Raw genomic sequence first — 12,830 nt, forward strand, 5'->3', positions numbered from 1 at the left:
TTGGTTTTCCGATTTCAAAAAACTTACGTATATGGAATCTTCTCATCGAGCTCTACATAGATATCAATTATCTCTTATAGCTTAGGAGATATTCGCATTTGAAAATTAAATTTTCAACATTTTTACTCCAGTTTTTTGATGACCGCGGTTCCCGATTTTCTACATTTTTCTTTTATATGTTCAACAACAAATGTATATATCAAATAAAGAAAGAATTGTTTTAAAATCATGACTGGGTCCAAAGTTACATGCATTTGAATTTAAAAAATTTAAAGAAGGCAATTTTTTTGCTATTTTTTTGGGAAAAAAGTACTTTTATTCTTTTTAAGTTATCTAAAAAAATTCTAAGAAGATGTATAATTAATTTGTACGTTTTGAAAAACTAACTTTACATCAAATATTTTAAATAAAAAAAAAATTGATAATTTTTGATAACCAGGTCCATTCAAAAAACGCCTATTTTTTATGTAAAATTCAAATTTAGGACAAAAATTCTCAAATCGCATAGTCAATATCAAATTATAGAAACCTATTTTAGATGGCCCAATATGTTCTTAATTATTTTGTAAAGGGTTCCGATAACCCCGCCCCTACATGGATATTATAGCCAAAAAACGAAAAATCCCATTTTTGGGATTTTTCAATACTTTTTTGAGAATTGCCGGATTCCTGATTATAAATTTCAAAATTTGTTTTTATTTTTCCATTTTCAATAAAAAAATCTATATAAAGGTAAAATTTCATTAAAAAATATTCATAAATAAAATTTTATATCAATTTGAAATATTTGTATCGTCGCAAAAATTAAATTAAATTTTTTTTTTTGTCATATTTTTCGAAAAAGTATTCCATGATTTTTTTAATTGACAAAAGCTATATATATTATTGAAAAATAGACAAAATTCCCTAACCATTGATATATAACATGTCTACGCTTAGTCCGATCATTCAAATCGGACTAAGCGTTCAGAAGTTACAGATTTATTTCCCTCTTTTTTTTCATACCTCTGTGGGGTGTCAAAATTTGAAATCTTAGCCAAACAGGTATTTTTTCTCATCCATGTAACTTTTTACCTATTATTCTTAGCAAAATATGTCCCAAATAGTTTAGAAGATATTTCTTTCAACGTATAAAGTAAAATATGACTAACTTAAGCGGATATTGTACCCCCCAGCCCAATCCAAACTTGGGCAATTTTGAAAAAAAAATTTGGTTTGAGTAAAAAAATTCTAAAAACGCAAAGCACCGATCCTCAAAAACTCATCATATTTGTATAGCCCTATATGTTGTTTATATACATACAAAACGCTTTTACTATCATGCTGTAATTAACGTCAAAGTGGGCTATTTTCTAAAAAAACTCAGTTTTTGGAACACATTTTCGCCGTTTTAGGAATTTCGGTGTTTGAAAACAAAAATGGCAACATTAGTGATGCCAGTGACTTAAGAACATTCAGATCTATATTAATTCCTAATTTTATTGTGATGTCTGTAACTGTTCAAATTTTACATTAATTGAAAGTTTTTATTTTTCTTGATGGAAAATCACCATTTTAAAATATTGTTAGTTTTTAAGGTAAATGACGTCCGAAAAATCACAAAATTAATTCATTTCACTAAAATGTCAATCTTTAAGTCATAAGATTTTCACCGATATCAAAAACTTATATAAAAAGCTTATATTTACACTTCAGAAGTTCCACAAACCTTGCCCACTTTCAAAAATTTTAAAGTTTTTTCATATCTTGCATCAAGCCGGTCTTGCGTAATCAAGATTGTATAAAGTGATGCGCCCGGATCATACCGACAATGATTTGCCCATTCTTCGTTATTTCAGCACAATAGAGAAGTATACATTCGAACATACATTTTTAACAAAAAATTTTTGTTTCAGAGTCAAAAAATAGTAAAAAACTAAAATTTTTAAGCTACAAAGTGATTTTTGACAGCTATTTAGAGTGCCTAGATATGTTCAGATTGCAAAAGTTGTTCAGATTTGCCGTAGCTACAACTTTGCTAAATATTGTTAGTAAAAAATTAAGATTCCCTGGAAGTTATTCTGAAAAAAGTAAAAAAAAAATTGTCTTCCTAAATTTTTTAAACAAAAGTGCACGAAAAAGCAGTTTTTTTGGAAAAAAATGTTAAAAAGATTTATTTTGCGGACTCTTAGCTATATTATTGCCATATAAAGTTAAGCCGTATCACAAAGTCTGAATTAGCTGTTAGCCAAAAACTGATGACACCTTTTTTAGAGGCCCCACTGATTTTCAGAAACTTTGGGGGCCCATAAAAAAAATCGGTCACCAAAATGGACAAAGTGAGTATAGGGTTTTACTACCCTTTGGTAGTAGAGTCGAACCTATACTGTCATGATCTTGTGTTTTTCCAAAAGTCTTCATTTGTTGCATAGTGTTAATTATATTTGTATCAAAGAGAAAAAGTGTTCTCAAGCAAATAGATCAGATTATATTGGAATCTTAAAGGTAATTTAAAAATACACCAAACTTAGATTGACATTTCCCCTTTAACAATTGTTTTTGTAAAGTTTCAAACGGAAAAATTATAAATTTATAGTTGCAAACATATTTACAACATTATTAATCAACAAAAACATGTTATTAAATCGGATTTTAAAAATCAATAAAATGAATGACTATTAAAATTTAGAAGGGGGAGTCTTACCACAAAAACTTAAAAAAACGACAAAAACAAATTATGAAAAAAATATTGAATTAAATAAATTTAATAGAAAACTATTTAAAAAAAAAAACACATTCATAAAGCAAATCTAAATTGTGGGCCGTTTCCATAAAGCTTGACTTGATTTTGTTGTAATTCTTTTTATTTTTTTTTCTTAATTTTTTTCCACCTACTGGCAAAAATCAATTTAATTCATGTGGCACGTGCCTAAAATAGGAAATACGTAAATTTTTTTTTATTTTATTTTGTATTGGGCTTAAATTTTATTTCATTTTAGAATTGCCAGTGTTTTATTTACAATTTGGTCTTTTCGTCTGTCTGTCTTTCAGTCTGTCTTTAACTGATACTGTCAGTTCATATTGCATTGTAATAATAGATATTGGCAAATAATTTGTTTCATTTCTATGCCTTGGTGGCTGTTTTTTTGTGGCTCTTTTGATTTTGATAGAAGCGTTTTTTCTATTATTTTGAAAATGAACTGTAACAAATTGTTTTAGCCATTAGAGCAGTGCTTTATAGTGTTACTGGTACTAGTAGTCATAGAGTTAGGTTTGTTGGTGATTGTACTCCGTACTGGTTGTTACTGGTTGGTATCAAAACGGACGCTTGCCACTCAAACCAAAAAAAAATGCATTCAAGCAACGTCATTCAGCGTATTTTGGGTGGCTAATTGCCTTTGGGTTAATTTCTGCATTTGTTTTTTTCTTGGGGTTTTTGTTTTTTAGATTACGAATTCCATTGCTGTATGTGATAAAGGAAACCTTCAACAATTTTATAAATGGATTTATAGTACTTCGTTGTTTTCTTAAAACTTTTGTCAGTAGCCATTTGTAATGCAAAGGGGTCAACATTTGGCGTACGTTTAGCCAAAGGCCATTTCATTTACTTAGTGTTGGGTTTTTTTGGATTTTTTGCCAGGGCGGTAAATATTTCTATTGATATTCGTTTTAAATTTAGAGCAATCTAAGGCTACAATTTTTGATTTCACCTTTGAAATCGTAAATAAGTATTTGTATTTCCCTTTGTTAGATTTGGAATTTTAAAATGTTTTTTGTTTGGTTTTTTTTATCTAACAAACTATTATTTTTAATGCAGTATTTACAAAATCAGAATTTAATTTGAAAAATCCAATTTATTCAACAGTTTTAAGAATAGTAAGTGTTAGGTCACCGTATCATATTTACTAATAATCTTTATTGTTATTATTTATAGTTATTATTCATTTGATTCATTTGTTTTATTTTCCATTTTTTATTGTATTAAATTTGTTCATATTTTTGGCTCACTGTTGTCACTGTAATTTGTTAGCATTTTTGTTCATACTAATCACTGTAACTTATTTTGGTAATGACCCGTTAGTTTTTATTATATGTTTCTCACTTCAATTCTTGTAACAAGTATGTTGTTGTTGTTCTTAAAAATGCAATATATTTAGTATTTTGTTTTTGCATACATTCATATACATATAGGTACATACTTATTAGTAATAAGTTGAATTGGTACATTGGAAGTGAGAGACAAATAATAATACATACAACAACAACAGTGTAGCCCTTATTTACATGATCAATTGTTAGGCTTAAGAACTTTAATTTTAAATAAAGAAAACATTGTCATAGTTGAATTCAAGCAAGAACCATCTCCTCTTTTATTTTGTCGGTACCACGGTCGCAATTTCTTTTAGTTTCGGTTTATATCACTGCCCAACAAACCTTTTCAGCAACATATAGACAACAATTCGAAATATACAGAATTGCTCTATATCGTTGCCGGTGAAGAAAAAGCTCTTCATCGTACATTTTGGCGCCCAACGTGGGGCAAGATATTTATCCAAACTTTTGCTAAATTTGTCGTCCTGCCGGTCCGTGGTACATTCCATTTGTTCGTTGAAGTACATCTTAAATCTACAAGTGTACAGGTCGTGCGTGAGTGGATTGTTCGTTGTTAAACAAACAAAAAAGAAAAACAATTTTGTTAAAAAAGAAACTTTGTGGTACAAACTAAAAATAAAAAAAACAATTTTATTAAAATAAAAGCTTTTGTGAAAAATAAAGAGACAGTGTATTTAAAAACATTTTGGAACAAATTGTTGTGGCATAATTTGAACAAACATATAAATTAAAAATATTTTTGTGAGCTCTTTAAAAATAAATTTTTGTTAAAGCATAAACATATTACAGTTGCATTAATTGAGATTTAATCTAACCAAATATAAAATTTGTTGGCTCGGTACATAAAAACTGTTTTTGTGGAAAAATAAATAAAAAACAGTGACTTTAATTTTTGCCGCTTATCGTTATATACAAAAATACATAAACAGTGCGTGATTTATTTGGTTCCAGTATATAGTGTAATATTTTCTGTACATCAAAATTTTTGTCGCTCGCAATATTGCGGTACATATATAAAATAAATATATAAGGCTTGTATATAATCATTTTTTGGCGTAAATTATTGTCGTCGGTTACAGTGCTAACAAATTGTGTCTCCATTTTGTGAATTTTTTTTGGAAATTTTTTGGCTCTCCTAACCCAACTTTTTGAAGTTTTCGAGATGACTTTGGAAGAAGTTAAACAGCAACGGGCTAATACTAAGAAAAGTATAACCCGCATCAAAAACCAAGTTGAAGCCAATGGAAGGGGTGAAGGTAAGACACTTTCGTCAGCCGAGTTGAAGTGCCGTTTGGGGATTTTGGAGTCATATTTCAAGCAGATACTGACGTATCAAACCCAAATTGAGAAATATGATCCTGATGACAATGGTAGGCCCGAAATTGAAGACTTGTACATCGCAGCGAAGATGAATATTCAAGCGCAACTTGGTGAGGATGTCCACAATACAACCATGTCCGACTCTACAATTTGTTTTCCTGTTAACAACAATAAATTGCCTCAGCTCAAATTGCCCACATTTAGTGGTAAGTACAGTGAGTACAAAAATTTTATAACGTCGTTCAACCAAGTTATCGATCGTGAGTTTGGTCTATCGAATATCGAAAAATTTAACCATTTGCTGAACTGCCTCCAAGGGCAAGCATTGGAAACGGTCAAGGCTTTCCAGATTACTAATGAAAATTACCCAAAGGCTCTGGAAAGGCTGAAAACGCGTTACGACAATAGCTCACTGATTTTTATGGAAAATATTACCACTCTATTTGAACTTCCAGCCATGTCCAAATACAATTGCGCACAATTACGAAGTCTCGTTGATAATGTTTCTGCTCTTTATAGCTCCCTTTTGTCTCTAGGCTCAGATAGTGACATTGCTAATTCGATGCTGATCTACATAGTTTTGGAAAAGGTTGATGATGAGACAAAAAGAAAATGGAAAGACTCTTTGGATTTCACTGAACTGCCATCATGGGATGATTGCTCCAAGGTTCTTGAAAGGCATTGCCAATTTTTGGAATCGGTTGACACCAGCCATACAAATGTGGCCCACCGTAAGCCTGACAATCATCAATCTGGTAAGTCCAAATATAAAAGCTCAAAAACTGGCTATTCTTTTTCGGTTTCGAAACGTGTTTGTGTTCTTTGCACAAAAACTGACCACACAATTACTCGTTGCCCTCGCTTCAAAGATATGGATGTCGGTCAACGTTTTGAAAATGTCAAACGACTAGGGCTTTGTCTTAATTGTTTGTCAAAAGGGCATCAAGTTAACAGCTGTTCCTCTACATTCAAGTGCAAATCTTGTTCTCGCTTGCATCACAGTTTGCTTCATCGGTCTCAGTCAGCTTCTAGGCCCTCGTCCCCGACTGCTGAACCATCTACTTCTCGTGCTGCCTTGAATGACTCTCATGCCTCGGGCCATACTCATATGGAAAAATCCTCACCGGAACAGGTGCTTCTTGCTACTGCCATGGTTCTAGTTCGTGACGCTACAGGTCACTATCAATTCGGACGTGCTTTGTTGGATTCTTGCTCTCAATTGAATTTCATTACGGATGAATTTTCTCAAAAATTGCACTTGCCTCGTAGAAAACAAACTACAGAAGTCGCTAGCATTGGTAATACTCATAGTAAAACGAAATATAGGTCGTCAACAAATGTGAAATCTCGAGTTACTGATTTTGAAGTGTCCCTTTCATTTTGTGTCACACCTCATATTTCTTATCAACCTGATGCTGAATTAGACGTCTCAACCTGGAATTTGCCCCCAAATACTCAGCTTGCAGATGAAAACTTTTTCAAATCAAAACGAATTGACTTGCTTATTGGTACAGAAACTTTCTTTGATATTTTGTCAGTTGGTCAAATTAAACTTGGTCCGAATTTGCCAAAATTACATAAAACTCTATTTGGATGGATTGTAGCTGGTCGTTATTTATCAAACCAATCGAACGATACTGGTTCTTCTTGTATGCTCTCGATAGAAGAGGAAGTTGATTTAAAATTACAACGATTGTGGGAAATCGAAGAAATTCCATCTGGCTCAAATACTTTGACTCCAGAACAAGCTGATTGTGAATCGTTTTTCAATAATACTGTCCATCGTGAATCTTCCGGTAGAATTGTTGTTAAATTACCCTTCAAAGAATCCGCTGACACTTTAGGTCTCTCGCGAAATATGGCTCTTAAAAGATTTGCATCTCAAGAGAGACGATTTGCTCGTGACAGCAATCTCAAATCACAATATGTGAGTTTTATGAAGGAGTATGAAGATTGTGGACATATGAGTCTTGTTCGTAGTCCCCGCTTAGATGTGCCTCATTATTTCATCCCTCACCATTGTGTTTTCAAACCTAATAGTACTTCAACAAAATTAAGGGTGGTCTTCGATGCGTCCTGTCCGTCATCATCTCAAAGGTCTCTCAATGACATTCTTATGGTTGGTCCAACGATTCAAGATGAGCTGTACAAAATTTTACTTCGTTTTCGTCTTCATCGTTTCGTTATTACAGCTGATATAGTAAAAATGTATCGGCAAGTGCTTATTGACTCTTCCCATAGAAAATTCCAGTACATTTTGTGGAGAAATTCTGAAGAAGAAGAAATTCGCACTTATCAGTTGAATACAGTTACCTATGGAATGTCTGCTGCTCCCTACCTAGCCATTAAAAGTCTTCACTATCTCGCAGACCAGTACATGGACCAATTCGAACTTGGTGCAAAAACTATAAAGTCATCATTTTATGTTGATGATTTTATCGGTGGTGCAGATTCAATAGAAGAATTGACTAAAATTAAGACAGAGGTGAATGAAATTCTAATTCGTGGTTCGTTTCAATTGGACAAATGGCACTCAAATCATAGAAGTTTTCAAGACGACAAAACTATAAAAGATCTAAATATTGATGAATTAGCTGTGACCAATGCTCTTGGTATTACTTGGGATCAACAAAAAGATGTATTTCTATTTTCGTTTACACCTAAAGTTCAAATTGATGGAAAAATCACCAAAAGAACAATTTTGTCGCTCTCGTCATCACTTTTCGATCCCTTAGGACTCTTAGCTCCGCTTATTATAAAATCCAAAATCATCATGCAAGAATTGTGGATTCTCAAAATTGGCTGGGATGAATCTATCCCTCAAGAACTACATTTGGCTTGGGAATATTTTGTTTCTGATCTCAAAACGTTAAATTCCCTTGAAATCCCTCGTTTTTGTCTCGCTGCTGAATCTCAATCAGTTCAACTTCATGGCTTTTGTGACTCATCAATTCGCGCTTATGGATGCTGTTTCTACTTTCGTGTTAAAACTAATTCAGGAAATGTCTCTGTTCGTCTTTTTACTGCCAAATCTAGAGTTGCCCCGACGAAAAGAAAATCATTGCCAAAACTTGAACTATGTGGCGCACAACTTTTGGCTAAATTATACTCTAAAGTCAAAAATCTTTTCGCAATACCAAATCTTGAAGTATTTCTATGGACAGATTCTCAAATAGTTCTTCACTGGTTAAAGCAACATTCTTCTACGTTATCCGTTTTTGTTGGCAACAGAGTATCGGAAATTCAGGATCTAACTACTGGCTGTATTTGGCGACATGTTCCAACGCATTTTAATCCTGCTGATATCGTGTCTCGTGGTTCAACTGTAGAAGAACTCGCTTCATCTATCTGGTTCAATGGACCAGCATTTCTCACTCTCGGTGCTAGTAAATGGCCTCCTAATAAAATAGATCAACTATCCATAGAAAATCAACAAGATATCGACCGAGAAAAACGCAAAACTGTACTCTCCCTGGAAGCAACATCTAATTACATTCTGGATTCGGTTGAAAATTATAGCTCATATTTAAAAATTATTCGTATTGTTGCGTGGATGCTCCGTTTTTCTCAAAAAACAAAAACTAATATTTTCCATTCTGATTCTTTACAGCCCCAAGAATTAGAAAACGCCTTGCTCAGAATAGTTTTTAATCTACAGCAACATCATTTTCAAGATGATATACAACGAGCTCTGAAGAAAAAAGATCCTCAAGGTGCACTAAAGTGTCTCAATCCCTTCATCGATTCATCAAATGGATTCAACTTGCTCAAAGTCGGTGGTCGCTTGGAATTCGCAGCAATTTCTGAAGGTCAAAAGCACCCTATAATCTTGCCCAGCAAAAATCATTTCGTCGACTGTTACGTGCGTCATCTACACATCAGCAACTACCACGCAGGACCCAAGGCTTTAATGTCGTTAATCCGCCAGAGATTTTGGATCATCAATTCAAGAAACCTATGTCGTCGTATCGTTAATTCGTGCCCACAATGCATTCGTTATCGCCCAAGGTTGCTTCAACAAATGATGGGCAATTTGCCCGTAGAACGACTTAACCCTTCAAGGCCCTTCGCCAGATGTGCTGTTGATTTTTGTGGTCCAGTAAACACTTACCTAAGAATTAGAGGGAAGGTACCATACAAGACATATATTGCTGTTTTTGTTTGTCTCGCAACTAAAGCAGTCCATCTAGAAGTTGTATCAGACTTATCAACAGATGCCTTTATTGCTGCTCTTAAAAGGATGATTGGACGAATAGGTCTACCCACAGATATATTCTGTGACAATGCCACCAATTTTGTTGGTGCAAACTCTAAGTTGGCTCAACTAAAATCGTTCCTTTTTGATCCTAAAAATTCCAATTTTATAATAAATTATTGCTCAAATCAATTTATTAATTTTCGCTTTATTCCCCCTAGGGCACCACATTTTGGCGGATTGTGGGAGGCGGCCGTCAAATCGGCCAAGGGACACCTAACCAGGACCCTCGATAACACAAGGCTCACATATGAGGAACTTGCAACTGCAATGATTGATATAGAAGCAATTCTAGGCCTATTTCGCCCCTATCATCCGATCCCAGTGACTTTGAAGCCCTTACACCAGGCCATTTCCTGATAGGCGCTCCCTTACGCAGTTTGCCAGAACGTGATGTCCCTCCAATTGAAATCAATAAACTTGAGTATTGGGCCCGAATAAGCGCCATAAAACAACATTTTTGGAAGAAGTGGTCCCACGACTACATAAACGAGCTCCAGACCCGCAATAAATGGACTAGCACCAACTCAAATATTTGTACTGGCTCCCTAGTAATCATTAAAGAAGATAATTTACCACCGCAGCGTTGGCTCATGGGTAAAATCATCAATATTGTTCGTGGTAGAGATGATCGAGTTCGAGTTGTCGACATCAAAACAACAAAGGGAATTATACGTCGCCCTATCCACAGACTGGCTTTACTATTTCCTTGAAAGTGTCCTTTCAATGGGGCCGGAATGTTAGGTCACCGTATCATATTTACTAATAATCTTTATTGTTATTATTTATAGTTATTATTCATTTGATTCATTTGTTTTATTTTCCATTTTTTATTGTATTAAATTTGTTCATATTTTTGGCTCACTGTTGTCACTGTAATTTGTTAGCATTTTTGTTCATACTAATCACTGTAACTTATTTTGGTAATGACCCGTTAGTTTTTATTATATGTTTCTCACTTCAATTCTTGTAACAAGTATGTTGTTGTTGTTCTTAAAAATGCAATATATTTAGTATTTTGTTTTTGCATACATTCATATACATATAGGTACATACTTATTAGTAATAAGTTGAATTGGTACATTGGAAGTGAGAGACAAATAATAATACATACAACAACAACAGTGTAGCCCTTATTTACATGATCAATTGTTAGGCTTAAGAACTTTAATTTTAAATAAAGAAAACATTGTCATAGTTGAATTCAAGCAAGAACCATCTCCTCTTTTATTTTGTCGGTACCACGGTCGCAATTTCTTTTAGTTTCGGTTTATATCACTGCCCAACAAACCTTTTCAGCAACATATAGACAACAATTCGAAATATACAGAATTGCTCTATATCGTTGCCGGTGAAGAAAAAGCTCTTCATCGTACAGTAAGATTTTGACACCATAACATGCTTACGTCGATTTACTTCACATTAGGGTTCTTTCTATAAGTCGATTGTTGGAACAATACTAAAACTAACAGTCAAACTGTAGGCTTTTCAAAAATTACAAAAACTCGAATAGTTGACTATTCAAATCCAAAGTGGACAATAAAAACATTTTGAAATAAATTTGGACATATGAAATTCAATTATGGGGAGCAGCTAGTAATACTAGTATTTATCTAATACGGAATAAGAACATCCATAATGACTAAAAGGTCCCACTGTTGAAGGACGAGTTTACAAAAAATCGAGAGAAATACTTAGGTACTTAAATTACAATGTCATCCGAACCCTCATGCAAGACAGCTCACTCGTACCACAAAGTATACAGAGGCGTCACGAGACAGAAAATAATATAGTTCTATATTTGTTTCATTTTTAGTAACTGCCCTTTTTATTTTGTTTTAGTCTTAATTTTCTGCCGCAATAATTCAATTTCTTTCCGATTTAGTTGGATGCAATCATTTATTTTTGTAATATTTCACTTTTAATTGCCATTGTACATGTGGAGTTTTATTTTGCAAATGTAAAAAACAACCAAGAATTTTGTTTCATTTAAATTTACACGTAAACAATACACACATTTTTATAATTTTTCATTTTAAAAAATTTTGTGCCACAGACTACGAAAAAATTGTCTTACAAATTTATTTGTTTGTTTTGTTCACATTTCTTTGTCTACCAAATTCGTGTTGTATATAGCGTTTTGCTTTAACACATCACTGATATTGTAGTACAAAATATATTGCTATCTCTTTTTATGAGAACTGCCCTAACATCTGATTTGGCGTTTTTTAAACGTCAAATTTGACACTTCTGTATATTCTGTGCTCGTACTCTTGCACATATAAGGCCGATTCATTAGCTTAATAAAGCTCTCAATAGTTATTGTCTAGAGAACAATTAAAGTGATAAACTCAAAACTTTGTACAGTGGCGCCATTTGAGTTTTTCGTTACAAAAATCATTACCTTTGAACCAAATGAGATACAATTTAAAAATGATTATTTGAAAAGGCTTCTACGCCTTTTAGGTGCCTACTAGGGTATTCATTCGACTAATGATCGTTCGATTAATCGAATAATTTCATACGAATAATTATTCGAACAATTTAAAAATGGCCATTTTCGAATAACGAATAATTCGAACAATTTTATGTAGAATAATCGAATAAAACGAATAAATGTTCATATATATTTAAGTTTATTAAATTTCTTAAAATTGTTCATAATTTCAGATTTAAATAAGTAATAATGACTCACAAAAATTTTATTGTTTCTAAAATTCAACAAATAACTAAAGGCAATGGGGCTTTCGATCACTATATATGAGTGTTCCGATAGCTCCTTCTATAAATATATAAATATTACTGCAAGATGTTACAATTCTAAAAACAAATCTTTCAAAATTTTTAACTTAGGACTTGAACCAATGAAAATAAAAGGTACGGAATAAAATATTTGTTATTTAGCTGGCGAAATATTAGAAGAATCGAAATTAATAATCAAAATTTTAACTTAGATTAAAGTGGAGTTTAATGTGATGGAGAATGTGATTTTGAAACGGTCGTCGAAAGTGATATTGAGGATGACATTTATAATGATTACATTGAAATAGATGAAGGCCATGATCTTAAAATATATGTATATAAGTGATGTTATTAACCGCGTACGTAAGTGTTGCAAAATATTTAATAAATCGAATGATAAACACAAATATTGCAAACTAAC

At 32.8% G+C, this 12,830-nt stretch overlaps 1 protein-coding gene across 1 annotated transcript; it reads left to right on the top strand.

Moving 5' to 3' along the window:
* The first annotated feature begins 5,254 nt into the window (after window positions 1–5,254).
* On the top strand, window positions 5,255–10,380 carry LOC135955454 (uncharacterized). The gene is made up of 3 exons (XM_065505805.1): window positions 5,255–8,917; window positions 9,023–9,327; window positions 9,951–10,380. Exons 1-3 carry the CDS (start codon window positions 5,255–5,257, stop codon window positions 10,378–10,380), a joined length of 4,398 nt encoding a protein of 1,465 aa, XP_065361877.1.
* Window positions 10,381–12,830: the final 2,450 nt, after the last annotated feature.

The sequence above is a fragment of the Calliphora vicina genome, chromosome 3, assembly GCF_958450345.1.
Source record: "Calliphora vicina chromosome 3, idCalVici1.1, whole genome shotgun sequence".
Classification (NCBI taxonomy): Eukaryota; Metazoa; Arthropoda; class Insecta; order Diptera; family Calliphoridae; genus Calliphora; species Calliphora vicina.